The 15955-nt window shown below is 45.7% G+C and overlaps 1 protein-coding gene across 2 annotated transcripts in view; it reads left to right on the forward strand.

Annotated features, from left to right (window-relative positions):
• The window catches only part of CWH43 (cell wall biogenesis 43 C-terminal homolog), a 156243-nt gene that overhangs the window by 36052 nt on the left and 104236 nt on the right, over positions 1–15955 (forward strand). For both annotated transcript variants that reach the window (XM_030191366.1, XM_030191367.1), the window contains exon 2: positions 14780–14971. In XM_030191366.1, coding sequence (XP_030047226.1) covers positions 14780–14971 — 192 coding nt within the window. The remainder of the gene's footprint in view (positions 1–14779; positions 14972–15955) is intronic.

Consider the following 15955-nt stretch of genomic DNA (forward strand, 5'->3'; position numbering starts at 1 on the left):
TCTCAGTTGATAACACCCTCATCCTCCCCGTCCCATCTGCCCGCAACCTCGGAGTCATCTTCGACTCCTCCCTCGCCTTCTCTGCGCATATCCAACAGACTGCCAAGACCTGTCGCTTCTTCCTCTTCAACATCAGCAAAATTCGCCCTTTCCTATCTGAGCACACCACACGAACTCTCGTCCACGCTCTCATTACCTCTCGCCTTGACTACTGCAACTTACTTCTCACCGGCCTCCCACTTAGCCATCTATCCCTCCTTCAATCCGTTCAGAACGCTGCCGCACGTCTTATATTCCGCCAGAACTGATATACTCACATCACCCCTCTCCTTAAGTCACTTCACTGGCTTCCGATCAGATACCGCATACAATTCGATTCTCCTCCTTACCTACAAATGCACCCGGTCTGCAGCTCCTCATTACTTCTCTACCCTCATCTCCCCCTATGTTCCCGCCCGTAACCTCCGCTCACAGGACAAATCCCTCCTTTCAGTTCCCTTCTCCACCACTGCCAACTCCAGGCTCCGCGCATTCTGCCTTGCCTCACCCTTTGCCTGGAACAATCTTCCTCAACCCCTATGCCAAGCCCCCTCCCTTCCCATTTTCAAATCACTGCTTAAAACTCACCTCTTCAATGTTGCTTTCGTGAAATATAGTATTCCCTATCAGACAGACTCTACACTTGTCTTTAGATTGTACACCTGTCTTTTAGATTGTAAGCTCCTTGAGCAGGGACTGTCCTTCCATGTTAAATTGTACAGCGCTGCGTAACCCTAGTAGCGCTTTAGAAATGTTAAGTAGTAGTAGTAGATGTGGCTGCCAGGAGGGATGCGCATTTTGGAGCACAGGTGCTAGCGCGTGGTGTGGCTTGTTGCCACCCTATTTAGGGATTGCTTTGTTACATCCCATACGTAATGGCTTCATCTGCTTGATGACAAGGAAGGGAAAATTAGGTTCTTACTATGATAATTTTCTTTCCTTTAGTCATAGCAGATGAAGCCATGAGCCCTCCCTGTATGATTGTCTGTATTGCAGTGATTCTGATTTTAGGTGCTGTTCTTGTTTCCTGAAGTTATATTCGTTCCAGGGCCGTGCCAACACAGTAAGCGAGGTAAGCAACGCAGGGGGGCGCCGACCTCTAGCGGGCGCCACTCACTTGCAAAATCTTTTACCTGAAATTGTGATTCTCCTCTCTCCCCTGCCCTTCCTGCATCAGGAAGTTAAGGTAATCCAGCAGTGCTGAGACAGACACACTGCTCTGCTAAAGCTGCTTCAAAGAGTACAACCAGCAGCTATTTATGGCTTTGGTGTGTGAACAACTTTCATTCAGGGTGAGCTGGAACAAAAGGTCTTGACTTTATGTGTAACACCCCCTTACTGGGCACTCCTGGATTTGGGTCCGATCTGGCTGGAGCCTCCCAAAAGCAGTCTCTTGTCAGTCCCTTACCCGCTTGGCACTCGGTGCCTCCACCTGAGGAAGAAAAGTGTTAGCGGGTAGGAATACCCTCTTCTCCCCCCAGGAAAAAAAATGGCTGTGAACAGGACTGGCTAATAAATTCAGCGAGCTTTATTTATTTACACATTTTTATATATTCAGTTATTATGCACAAACACCAATAGTATTGTCACTTAAGCTCTTAAACCATACACACTCTAGTATTAACAGTTAGTCTTTGACTTAGGTATTCAGAAATCGGAGGCATAGTTCTTCACATACAGTTCAGACCCTGTCAGTCTTGCTTGCCAAGATAGCAGATACTATATACCGTATTTTTCGGACTATAAGACGCACCGGACCATAAGACGCACCTAGGTTTTAGAGGAGGGAAATAGGAAAAAATTTTTTTTTCCTTTTTCCCTCCTCTAAAACCTAGGTGCTCCGGTGCGTCTTGTCCGAGTTCGGGATCGCCCTCCCCTACTCACGTCAGCGATGTTCCCTGGTGGTCTAGTGACGTTGGGGCAGGAAAGAGCCCCCTCTTTCCTGCCCAGCGCGCTGCTCTCCGTCCTCCTCCGTCCTCCTGTATGCTGCCTGATGGTCTTGGCGATATTCAAAATGGCCGTCTCGGCGGCCATTTTGAATCTCGCCGAGACCGTCAGGCAGCATACAGGAGGACAGAGGAGGACGGAGAGCAGCGCTCTGGGCAGGAAAGAGGGGGCTCTTTCCTGCCCCGACGTCACTAGACCACCAGGGAACATCGCTGACGTGAGTAGGGGAGGGCGATCCGGAATCGCTACCTTCGGACTATAAGACGCACCCCCCATTTTCCTCCCAAATTTTGGGGGAAAAAAGTGCGTCTTATAGTCCGAAAAATACGGTAAGCTCTTCCCTGCTGCTTAGTCAGACAGATTAGTGTATGGGTGTGGCTGTGTGGCCTAGATCCCTCTTCAGTGAAGGTGTGCCTAGATGGAGGAACACTGAGATCCCACAAAGAAGCAAAGGAAACAAAAGGAGAGTGAGAAATGGCCCAGGCTGAATCTTAATTTTCTTTCTATGGTCTTTTTCAGGACCAGTCTTCATCTGTTTGTACCAATGTTTGTTGTCCAAGTTATTGTTTTCATATGTTTTATATATATAAAGACTCCTGAAGCGAGCCCACTCCTGAAACACGGTGCTGTGTCGTGTCTTCACCAGTAAACGTTTTACCAGCAGTTTAAGTCTCCTCATTTGTTCCTGGTCAGCCTGGTCCATTTCCCACTCTCCTTTTGTTTCCCTAGATCCATCCTCTCCTTTCCTTGTACCCTGGAGGCCTTCACCCTAGCTAGTCCTCTGTTCAAGAAGGCCTTTTTCTTCTGCCCTGAGCCACACCTGCTCCCAAGGCTGCTGCTTCTCTTTCTGCCCTGAGCTGCTCTGCTCCCAAGGACTTTTGTTCTCTATGTCTTCAGAGAAGCCCTAAAAGGTACTTTCTCTGCTGGAATTCAGACTTACCAGCCTTTATCAAGGCTTTGTAATCAATCACCAGTTCCAGGGTATCTCCTAGAGAGCAATCTCCACACCCAGCCAGCAAACTGACAGCTCACCTTAGAAAAAATAAACCTGTTTGTGTTTTTAAAAGCACTTTAGTAGAATTTCTTCTCTCCCCATATTCTTACTCAAAAACCACCTACAGGTGTTGGGGAGAGGGTCATCAGTTTCCACACTCTCTGCCGTAACAATCTAGATTAGCTCCATTTCCAAGAACTGCCTTGACCCATAATAAGTTAAATGGAGTTTATCTGTGTGTAGTCACAGTAGCTGAACTGATTCAAATACTCCTGGATGTTGCCCATGGTTACCTGACTTCTTGTCATAAATGCCTCCATTCAACTTAGATTTGTCAGGGCAATCAACCTCAGAAAGTTAATGTGTAACAAAAGTTTGAAAGTAAAACCTGATTTGGAAAATATAAATGAGGTGTATGAGAAGTAAGCTTGCAAACTAGTTTGGACCTGTTCCAGATCAGACTTGGGAAGGGCACTATTTCTGCAAAGTTTCCCTCCTCCCCCCCCCAAGGATATCTCTAGTAAATAGGATTCAAGTAGAGTTACCATATGTCCGGTTTTACCCAGACATGTCCTCTTTTTGAGGACATGGCCGGGCAACTGGGCGGGTTTTGCCAGCCTGCCCGTTTGTCTGGATTTGCGGACAAATGGGCAGGTGGGCAGGCCTAGTCCTGTCCTATCCTCCCCTCCCCTTACTGTACTGCCCTGGTGGTCTAGTGACCTCTTCAGGGCAGGAAAGAGCCCCCTTTTTCCTGCCTGGAGCTCTTTCCTGCCTGCAGACTGTTGTTTGCTGACTCCGGTCGTGGCGCCGATTCAAAATGGCTGCTGAGAGTTGAAGCGGCCTCGTGAGACTTCTGCAGAAATCTTGCAAGGTCACTCTCGGTGGCCATTTTGAATCGGCACTGATACGGGAGGGAACAAGACAGTCTCTGCAGCTGTTCTGGGCAGGAAAGAGTCACTAGACCACCAGAGCAGTACAGTAAGGGGAGGGCAGGATAGGACACCCTTAGGGGTGGTGTGAATGGGGCGGGGTGATATGTGACAGGGGGCGGGATGTGTGTTTGAAAGGGATGGGGCAGTATGTGACAGGGGCAGGGGCGGGGCATGTGTCCTCTTTTTGGGGGGAGCAAATATGGTAACCCTAAATTAAAGGGAATGATCTATTTATATTTATCTCACCTTTTCATTGATAACTCATTGCAAGTTACATGCAGTTACAGTAGGTATTTCACTACTGTATTGGAGAAGACCGATAATTTAAGAGCTCCATTTACTAATCTGTTTTTAATAGATGTTAGGGGGATTTGGATTTGGCTCATGCCTTTTCTCAAGGTGAGTGTTACATCCAGGTACAGTAAGTATTTTCCTGTTTGCATAGGGTTTACAATTTAAACTTGTACTGGGGGCAACAGAGAGTTAAGGGATCCTTTTTAATAAGTAACATAGGGGGTCTTTTACTAGAGTTATCTACAGGAGAACCCATAGGAATAAAATGGGCCCTATTGCAGATAACTCAAGTTAATCTTTAGTAAAAGACCCCCATAGTAAGTGACGGCAGATAAAGACCTGAATGGTCCTTCCAGTCTGCTCATCGGTCACACTCATTTTTTTTTAATTTTTATTACATTTGTACCCCGCGCTTTCCCACTCATGGCAGGCTCAATGCGCCTTACATGGGGCAATGGAGCTCCCTGTTCCTGAAGTGGGAATTGAACTCAGTTCCTCAGGACCAAAGTCCACCACCCTAACCACTAGGCTACTCCTCCACTTAACAATGAATGTGATATTGTATACTTTATCACGTCTTTCTTTGGTGTTCTAGCCTTATGTTCCACCTACTGGATTTGCCATCAAAGCCCACTCCAGCCTATCCAAATTTGTCTTGTCATTTGCGGGACCCAGCCCTGTCCTTGGTGCCAGCTACTGAAGCTGCCATTGAAACCCTTTCCAGCTTATCCTAAACCAGATTGCCATATACTGTGATAAATATAGAACATGCCTCAACAGAACCTAGCAGCCATAGGGAGCTCTTATGGTGGAAGACTGCTATAATGACCTGAAAGGAGCCACTAGAAGGGTGCTCAGGAGTAGAAGAAGCCTGCTTAGAGGGGTATCGACCACTAGAGGGCATTCTAATGGTGGAGGCCCTTGTGTTATTTTGTAGAGGCCACTAAGGGGAGCCCTGCTTCAATGATAGCCCTGACTCAGATAGCTGGGGAGAGAGAGGGGTGGAGGTTACCCTTGTGCTAAATAGAAAAGGGAGGGCCCATGACAGAAGGTGGGAATAGTTCCGTTTAGAAGGCAAGCCCATTGGATAAGGTTCTGTACCTTTTCCAGAATATAGGAGGAGCCCAGGAAGGGTGGGGTTGGTAGAAAGCACCCTTTTAAAATGCCTTTCCCCGAGAAGAGAAGAAGGAGTCCTCCAAGAAGAATGACGGATGCCAAGTAACTGATGACTGGATAGCAAAGGAAATGATCTCTAAAGAAAGACAAGGTACTTACCTGAAGTCCAGAATAATGGGAAGGATAAGGAACTTTGATTTGACCACAGTGTGGAGGTAATACTTTGGGCCTTGAAATAAGACTGACAGGATTGTAAAGTTGAAGTGAAGTCCTGTCCAAGGGTGGTGGCTGTTTTTATCTGAGACCCTCATCTCCCAGTGGAGGACTCAGTTGAAGAGAGTGTAATGAATTGTTTGCTGAAAGAAAAGTAAATCCTACAGAGTGGTTAGCAGAATAATTGGAGTGCATTTGGGTTTAGAATGGTTAATTTGCATATCCTGGGGAGCCGCCTAACTGAGTATTGTATGACTGACCCACATGTTCCCCAGTGGAGGGCTCAGTTCAAGAGTGCTTGTTAAAGTGTTTAGTAAATCTAGCCCTGAGTGTGTACCAGTGCCCATGAAGTGACTTGCAAAAAGTCACAAAGAGCATTAATGGGAAAAGTAGGATTTGAGCCATGGCTTCCCAGGATTTCGGTTCGCTGCTCTATCCTTCATTCCTGGTTTATAACTGTTCACACTGATGAAAAGTAGGTCCAGGCAGTAGCCAGCAGGACTTTCAAAATAAAAGTATGCAGTACTTTTAGTTTGAACATAATCCCAGGAAAGGTACCTGTATACCTTTCAGAGCCAACAATTTGGCCAGGTCCAGGAGGGAGATTTTAGGTCAGTGCTGGATTGCTGACAATTATGGAACCTGAATCCTGACTTCAATGAATAGGAATCAAGAACTGCAAAGACAAGATGTGGGGTGCCAGGGAGCTATGTGGAAAAACGCATGCTTGGAATGCTCTCCATTCCAGAAACTTGGATATTTGCTGCTTTTCTAAAACTTTTTCAAAGATTAATCTGGCAACATGGCTGAAAGTAATAATGCTAAATCAGAACAATTGTAATATTTTCCGACATAAAATGAGCAGAAAAGACATCACTGTCCTCAGTCAAGATAACTAAAAGAGACAATAACAAAATATAAGACCTGATACTTGTCAAAATCTAAATCTTAAACATGAGATATGCAAAAAGAACTGGAAAATTGAAAAACTAGATACACATGATTTCATTTTGAAACCTAGAAAAGCTTCCGAATGAAAATTAAGCCGATGTCTAAAAATCACAACTTACGTTGAATATACTATATTGCCTTTATAATTTCTTGGCTGCTGAAAGTTCTGGACATATCTTTTGATCCACCTTTAGAACTTGAGAGAGCGTACAGAACCCCCTCAAGGAAGCTTACTGATAATAAATACCCGGGACCAAGTGTTGCCTAGTCACTGAGGTATCAACATGCTCCTCAAATAAATATAAACAGCAAAAGAATAAGGGCTTTGTTTACTAAGCCGCGCTGTAGGCGCGTAAACTTTTTAGCATGCGCTAACGTTACAGACACCCATAGGAATATAATTGGTATTGTTAGTGCACGCTAAAAAGTTAGCGCACCTACAACGCGGCTTAGTAAACAGGGCCCTAAGATTTCTTCTCTAAGTTAAGAAAGTTAATTCACCTGACTTAGCAAAACACAAACCTTTTCTAGCCATGAGAGCAGATCTAAAAGAACCAAATTTGGTTTCCTTTACCCTCCTAGAATGATAACATCCTATATAATAAAACGCACCTCCAACGTTCTGAAGCTGTGAAAGTGAAGCCTTGAAGCATTCGTGCTCTCTCTAAAGCTGTATCCATCTCCTGAAGTGACGTCCGCGTACTTCCGGGTACGTCACACGCAGCACTGACCAACCACAGGTGGGAGGGCGGGCGCACGGCGGCGATTGGCTCTACCGTTCAGTGGGCGTGCACACTGAGCTGTGCACGGCAGCGGAGGTTGGGCGATTGGCGAAGGGGCAGAGATTTGGGTGGTGTGGTGCTTTAAGGGAAGGAGAATCGCTGGGTGGCTGGAGGGGGGGGGGGCAGGGGAGAGAGCACAATCGCTGGGTGCCTGGAGGGGGGGCAGGGGAGAGAGGAGATTCGCTGGGTGGCTGGAGGGGGGCAAGGGAAAATGAAAATCGCTGGGTGGCTGGGGGGGCAGAGGACACAGGAGAATCACTGGGTGGCTGGAGGGGGAGCAGGGGACACAGGAGAATCACTGGGTGGCTGGAGGGGGGCAGGGGACACAGGAGACTCGATGGGTGGCTGGAGGGGCAGGGGACACAGGAGACTCGGTGGCTGGCTGGAGAGGGGGGGCAAGGGAAAAAGTAGAATCGTTGGGTGGCTGGAGGGGGGCAAGGGAAAAAGGAGAATCGCTGGGTGGCTGGGGGGGCAGGGGACACAGGAGAATCGCTGGGTGGCTGAAGGGGGGGCAGGGGACAGAGGAGACTCGCTGGGTGGCTGGAGGGGGAGCAGGGGAGAGAAGAGCATCGGTGGGTGGCTGGAGGGGGCAAGGGAAAAAGTAGAATCGCTGGGTGGCTGGAGGTGGAGCAGGGGAGAGAGAAGAATCGCTGGGTGGCTGGAGGGGGGACAGAGGAGACACACTCGCACCCAGCAGTCTCACTCTCTCTCTGTCACACACACACTCTCGCACATTCTCTCTCTCTCTCTCTCTCTCTCTCACACACACACTCTCGCACATTCTCTCTCTCTCTCTCTCAGTCAATCTCACACATACGCTCTCAATCATACACACTCCGAGGAAAACCTTGCTAGGACCCGTTTCATTTATGTCAGAAACGGGCCTGTTTTACTAGTATGGAAATAAAACAGCAATGTTCTGCATTCAGAACAAGGTTGCGCAGCATTTAATATGTTAACATACATCGCATTTTCAGGTCAGTATTCCCCCCCCCCCTTTTTTTTCTTTTCCTCCTCCTTAATGATCAGTAAATATAGTACTGTTTTCTCCAGTAGTTGCAAGTATATGCTATGGGCTCTGATATTTAGTGCAGATTGTAGATATTACACCTGTGTATACAGTGTTGCTATATTTGTTTATTACATTGTTGCTTTCTGTGTACTAGTCTGCCTTATTCCTTAAGCATTTCTAAATGCCTGAAATTTAAAACTAAGTAGAGCTGCACCCACATATTTGCATCTGCCAATCCAAAAAGAAAATCCAGTGTCGGCGCTTGGGGCCGATTCTGTTCAATATATTTGTGAGTGACATTGCCGAAGAGTTAGAAGGTAAAGTTTGCCTATTTGCGGATGATACTAAGATCTGTAACAGAGTGGACACCCGGGAGGGAGTGGAAAACATGGACACCCGGGGGAGTGGAAAACATGAAGAAGGATCTGAGGAAGCTAGAAGAATGGTCTAAAGTTTGGCAATTAAAATTCAATGCGAAGAAATGCAAAGTGATGCACTTAGGGAATAGAAGTCCACGGGAGACATATGTGTTAGGCGGGGAGAGTCTGATAGGTACGGACGGGGAGAGGGATCTTGGGGTGATAGTATCTGAGGATTTGAAGGCGACGAAATAGTGTGACAAGGCGGTGACTATAGCTAGAAAGTTGTTAGGCTGTATAGAGAGAGGTGTGACCAGCAGAAGAAAGGGGGTGTTGATACCACTGTATAAGTCGTTGGTGAGGCCCCACCTGGAGTATTGTGTTCAGTTTTGGAGGCCGTATCTTGCTAAGGATGTAAAAAGAATTGAAGTGGTGCAAAGAAAAGCTACGAGAATGGTAAGGGATTTGCATTACAAGACATATGAGGAGAGACTTGCTGACCTGAACATGTATACTCTGGAGGAAAGGAGAAACAGGGGTGATATGATACAAATATTTTAAAGGTATTAATCCGCAAATAAACCTTTTCCGGAGATGCGAAGGCGGTAGAACGAGAGGACATGAAATGAGATTGAAGGGGGCAGACTCAAGAAAAATGTCAGGAAGTATTTTTTGCATGGAGAGAGTAGTGGATGCTTGGAATGCCCTCCCGCGGGAGGTGGTGGAAATGAAAATGGTAACGGAATTCAAACATGCGTGGGATAAGCATAAAGGAATCCTGTGCAGAAGGAATGGATCCTCAGGAGTTTAGTCGAGATCGGGTGGCAGAGCCGGTGGTGGGAGGTGGGGCTGGTGGTTGGGAGGCAGGGATAGTGCTGGGCAGACTTATATGGTCTGTGCCAGAGCCGGTGGTGGGAGACGGGACTGGTGGTTGGGAGGCGAGGATAGTGCTGGCCAGACTTATACGGTCTGTGCCAGAGCCGGTGGTGGGAGGTGGGAGGCCGGGATAGTGCGGGGCAGACTTATACGGTCTGTGCCAGAGCCGGTGGCGGAAGGCGGGGCTGGTGGTTGGGAGGCGGGGATAGTGCTGGGCAGACTTATACGGTCTGTGCCAGAGCCGGTGGTTGGGAGGCGGGGATAGTGCTGGGCAGACTTATACGGTCTGTGCCCTGAAGAGCACAGGTACAAATCAAAGTAGGGTATACACAAAAAGTAGCACATATGAGTTATCTTGTTGGGCAGACTGGATGAACCGTGCAGGTCTTTTTCTGCCGTCATCTACTATGTTACTATGTTCATTTTAATAAATGAAATACCTCAATTTAAATGTACTCAATAGACTTGCTAATCCAAATGGAAGATGAGTTTATACAACACTAAACTTCTTATACTAAACTAGTAAAACAGGCCTGTTTCTGACACAAATGAAAAGGGCGCTAGCAAGGTTTTTCTCGGAGTGTGTGTGTGAGAGTGACTGTGTGTGAGAGTGTGAGAGAGAGTGAATGTGCGAGTGTGTGTGTATGACCAGAGAGAGAGTGAGACCACTGGGTGTGAGTGTGTCTCCTCTCTCCCTCCTGCCCTCCCTCCAGCCACCCAGCGATGCTCTTCTCTCCCCTTCCCCCCCTCCAGCCAACCAGAGATTCTCCTCGCTCACCTGTTTACTTTCGTCGAAGCGGTTGTGTCTTTGAAAGTCCTGCCCGTCTGTAGCCTTCCCTTCGACTTCGTTCCCTGTGAGTCCCGCCTGCTGACGTCATTTCCTCTTTCTGCAAGGGCAGGACTCTGAGGGAACGAACTCGAAGGGAAGGCTATAGACGTTGAGGTTGTGCCTCGTGCTGCTATCCTGTGGTTGGTCAGTGCTGTTTGTGACGAACCCGTAAGTACATGACGTCAATTCAGGAGATGGATACAGCGTTAGAGGCAGCACGAACCCTTCAAACTTTCACTGCCACGGAGTCAGCTTCAGAACGTTGGAAGTGGTTTTTATTATATAGGATATAGATGCTACAAATAAAGACAAGTCAGATTTCTTAAAAAAAAAAAAAAACAACAACAACCATAAAATAACAACCAACCAAAAAAAAAAAAAAAAAAACCCCTCACACAATTACTATTAGAATATTGGTATTACAAACAAAGGTATTGCTGGTGACTTGAATCTCCAGCATGATTTCACACTTGATAGACAATCTAACTGCCATCCTTCAAGATCTAAATCTTGGCTGGCATTACTTGGTTTGATATTAAACCTTAGTGTATTAGATCTGTGGAGAACCACCCATCCAACAGAAAATAAATTATTTTTTTCTCTGCCTTTCATAACACACATACAAGGATTGATCATTTTTTTTATCACAAAAGATTTAGGGGTCTTTTTACTAAGATGCGTTAGTGTTTTTAGTGCGCCTACATTTAGCGCGCACGCTAACCATGTAGGTGCCTATAGGGATATTGTAGGCACGTACATGGTTAATCCATGTACATTGTCAACACGCATTAAAAATGTTAATGCGCCTATAATGCTGCTTAGTAAACAGGGCCCTAAGTTCGTTAAGCATGTATGTGCATGTGCGCACACTACCCATGCACTAAAAAAAAATGTCTTTTTTAGCACTGAGTGCAGAGAATTGGTTAGTGCAGCTGCTTTGCCATGCACTAACTGATTAATGCATGAGCCCTTAACACAAAATAGATGTAATTAGTGCTCACGCGCTAATGGCCATGCACTAATGGGAAAATGAGCGCATGACCATTAACGCTGGAAATAGAAACATTAGCCATTTTACTCATGCTAAGACCACTGAGGGGGAGATATGATGCAGGTCTATAAAATGAGTAGAGTGGAATGGGTAGGCATGAATCGCTTTCCAAAAATACTAGAACTAGGGGGCATACAATGAAGCTACAAAGTAGTTAATTTAAAACAAATTGGAGAAAATATTTCTTCACTTGATGTGTAATTAAACTCCAGAATTCGTTGCTGGAGAATCCTGTAAAAGCCGTTAGCACAGTTTAAAAAAAGGTTTTGGATAACTTCCTAAAAGAAAAGTCCATAAGCCATTATGATGGCCTTGTTGAAAATCTATTGTTGATTTCTAGGATAATCGGCATAAAATGTATTGTACTGTTTTGGATCTTGCCAAGTACTTGTAACCTGGTTTGGCCACTTTTGCTAATTGGATGTTGGGCTTGATGGACCTTCGGTTTGTCCCAGTATGGCAACGCTTGTGTTCTTACGTTCTTACTGTAGCTTAATAAAAGGGCCCCTGAATGACCTCAGTAGCCAGTACCCACATTGCTTCAATACTAGTATCTGATCATGCTGCTATAAATATCTATTTTCTGACTGGACAACATGATTCAATAAAGAAAATCAGTGGAGATTTAATAAGATTGAAACTTTTACAAAATACTTTTTGAATAATAATCCTCCAGGACTGTATGATCCCATTTTTCTATGAGAAACACACAAAACTACTCTAAAAGGTGAATTTATGTGCTTTTCATTGTGGAGTTAAAAAGTGACTTGGTTAAAAATTGGTTGAACGTTAAAAGACAAGGTGGTGGTAAATGGAGCTTGCTCTGAAGATAGGGATGTTATTAGTACAGCAAGGATCGGTCCTAGGGCTGGCTCTTTTTAACATCTTTGTGAGCGATATTGTAGAAGGGCTGTCTGATAAGGTTTGTCTCTTTGCAGATGATTCCAAACTCTGCAACAGGGTGGATACTCCAGAAGATGTGCATGACGTGAGGAAGGACCTAGCGAAGCTTGAGGAATGGTCCAATATTTGGCAACTAAGATTTAGTACTAAAAAATGCAGGGTCATGCCAGGGGCATAGCCAGACTTCGGCGGGAGGGGGGTCCAGAGCCCGAGGTGAGGGGGCACATTTTAGCCCCCCCGCCACCGCCACCAACTTTGATAACCCCCCCTCCTGCCGCCAACCCTCCTCCACCGCCGCCATCTCCGCCGTGGGCTACCTTTGCTGGCGGGGGACCCCAATCCCCGCCAGCCGAGGTCCTCTTCTTTCTGCGAAAGCTTCGTTCTGTTTTTGACGTCCTGCATGTTGTCCATGCAGGACGTCAGACTCACAGAAACAGAGCAAAGCCATCTTGCTCATTGGAAGTCTCCTAAGGTTCCTTTGTTGGCACAGTGGTTAAATAAGCTGTGGTACATTTGTGAGATGGAGAGACTTTGGTCCGCACGCCATCATCCATCTGCCGTTGCCTTCGCTCGCTTCTGCCCGCTGGGATAGCGTGTTTTTATTTTGGCAGGTTTATCGGATGCCCGTTTGCTCACCGAGCCTTCTCCTCTCTCTGACGCCTGTGAGATATGCTCCACACTGCTTGCCTGTGCCGGCAGCTGGTTCTTTTCCCGCTCGTCGTTCCCTGCCTTAGGGCAGCCCCAGACAGCGATGAGGATACGCAGGTACCGGGGAGCGCAGCCACCTGCACCGGAGAAGGAGGAGCGCAGAGCCCGTTGGTGAAGCGGAAAGCAGCACTTGAGCAATCCGGTCCAGTGCCAGAGGCTTTGACAGGGCTCCTCCACTACTGTTCAGAAAACCCAGTACTCCTGGCCTATTTTCTGCGTCTGGGAAAACAAAACTGCACCGTCGCCTTGGTCAGGATGCCTGCAACCAGTGGTGGGGTAGCTTGGCCAGCTCTCTGTCAGGGAAGCAGCTACTTCCCGTATCGAACAGTATGCGCAGTGGTATGGACAATTGCTATGGCAGCCTACTACTCTGGTTCGACTGTGTAGCCTATCTCTTGGGCACCCTGCGCCATCTCTGACTGCTGGCCGCTTCCTACTTCTTCTGCACTTTGTCTGTACCTCCTGGTACTCAGCCTGCCGCTGTTCGCTCCTGCCCGTTCATCAACCGTTGCTCATTACAGGGGCGTCGTTGAGCCTTTTTGAACTCTGTCTCCAGATTGCTAACGTCAGTCGTCTAGGGAGCTGGTGTGGCGGTTGAAGAGCAGCATTCAACGCCATTTGCATTTTGTTGTCCGGCTACTTTACATCTCTTCTGCCTCAAGCGGTTTTAATCGTGCCTTGTTGCTTTCTACGGGTTTGGACGGGTTTTACAACTGTTCCCCATTGTGGATTTCCTAGCCGATAGCTGTTCCAGTCACTCTGTTCCATCCCGGCATCTGGAATTTCCCTCAGACCGGCCTCTCTAGGAAAGCTAACTTCAGAACTGCCACATACTACCTACAGTCCATCCTAACAACATGTCCATGGACCTTTTTATTCTCTAATACCCTTTCCCACTTCCTTCTATCCTATTTTATGTAATTGTAATTGTATATCCACTGGTCTGGCGATTGCCTTATCGGTACATTGTAAGCCACTTTGAGTCTGCATGCATGTGGAAAAAAGTGGGGTATAAATATGCATAAATAAATAAAACTTTGTCCAAGTGGGAAGCTATTTTGGATCCTTTTGTGTCACATTGTTCATGTTGAGCCATGGGCTGCGAGGGGGAGAGTGGTGGGAGGGGGAGTTTAAAGGGGGGGGGGAAATCTTGTTATAAATATTAGGAGAACCTTGTTGTCTAACCTATGTACTGGGAGAGTTTGTACAGCATGTTAATTCGACTTAGAGCTATACGCAATACAAGTTTATTTACATAGGAATGCAACCTGCTTTTTGCATTTTGCTGCACTGTTTGTATTTGAATTGTCTTTCTCAAATCCAATAAAGTCTTCTACAAATAAAAAAAAATGCCAACGCGCCCTAGTAAACATACCCCTTTTGTTTGTAATGTAAAGCATGGCTTTTCTAAAAATTTGTTTGGGGATATACATGTCTTTTTTATTATTTTTTTTTAAGTGCCCTGCTTGATTAGGTAAAAGTAAGCTCAGTCTTCATGTAGTTGTTTTTGGGCATAGTTAGGGCATGGATGGAGATGCAATCTACATGTGTGTTTTTTACATGTAGATGTTTACATCTTCTGAGTAGGTATAAATTTTATACAAAAGAATTTGATAATGGGTTTCACTGTAGGGTCCTATTTTATACTGGATCATAAGTGCTTATAGGGCCTCTTTAAAATGTTGTGACATTTCAGGGTGGCACTCCATTATGTAATTACCCACATAACATATGATACGGTATGTTACACTGTTCGTTTTTGTTCTGTTTTAGGCTATATTTCTTGGTCTTTATACCACGCCTTGGGGCCTATGATCTGGTACTTTCCGCTGCAAACCTTGGGACTCACAGGCTTTGAAGTTCTGGCTATTGCTTACCTTTCTCCCGTAGTATTAATAAGTGGCTCCTTTTGGAAATTAGCCAAACACCGGTATGGCCTTGCTGTGTTAAGGCTAGTTACAGTTGGTAAGTTCTTTATTGGCTTATCTAATAATGTGAGAGCACTCAAATGTACTAATTATAAGAAACACCACCTTCTCTGTCACTGCTTTTTGTGTGGTAAATAATGTTACATATCACCTGTGCTTGTGACGAAAATGTACAAAAATACTTTTCAAACCTTTTAAATAATTGCTTTGCTTAGAAATACAGTCATGTAGTAGATGACGACCAAAGGGTGGAAGTTATCAATGTGGGCTACTGTTAAGGGAAATGGGACTTGATATACCGCCTTTCTGAGGTTTTTGCAACTACATTCAAAGCGGTTTTACACATATTCAGGTACTTATTTTGTACCAGGGGCAATGGAGGGTTCAGTGACTTGCCCAGAGTCACAAGGAGCTGCAGTGGGAATCGAACTCAGTTCCCCAGGATCAAAGTCCACTGCACTAACCACTAGGCTACTCCTCCACTCGTTAAGATGTTAACCCCAGTTATTAAAATGAGACCAGTGCTAAAATAGCCTGTGCTAGTGGTAAAATAAAACTACACTATGAGGAGTGAAGTTACCAAATCAAAATAAACACTAGTATTGTGTTCAGCTATATTCAGTGAACTAAAAAAAAAAAAGGGAGAGGAAAAAGCCTCAGAAAATGCAGGATATTTTAATTTAACGTTTTGTTGAATGAACCAGCTGCATCAATCATCGGCATAAAAACCTCATTCCCAGTTAAGAGTTAGCATATTTTTTTATTTGAATTTTATATCTAAATTTTTTTAAATGGCAAATTCCACTTCATATTCAATTCAAAATACTAACTACTTAGCTTTAATGCAGCATAATAATCACCCTGACACTGGCCACCATTTCGCGGGCCACTCCGCTGCTTCACGGGGTACAGAAAAATCCAGCGTGCTCATCCTGCTTACTGTTTTACTATTTGAGCTGTGCTGTGAGTTGTACTATTTGAATATGCTTAGCTCAAATAAACAAACATATAAACAGCAGCC

Source organism: Microcaecilia unicolor, chromosome 2 (genome assembly GCF_901765095.1).
Source record: "Microcaecilia unicolor chromosome 2, aMicUni1.1, whole genome shotgun sequence".
NCBI classification, from domain to species: domain Eukaryota; kingdom Metazoa; phylum Chordata; class Amphibia; order Gymnophiona; family Siphonopidae; genus Microcaecilia; species Microcaecilia unicolor.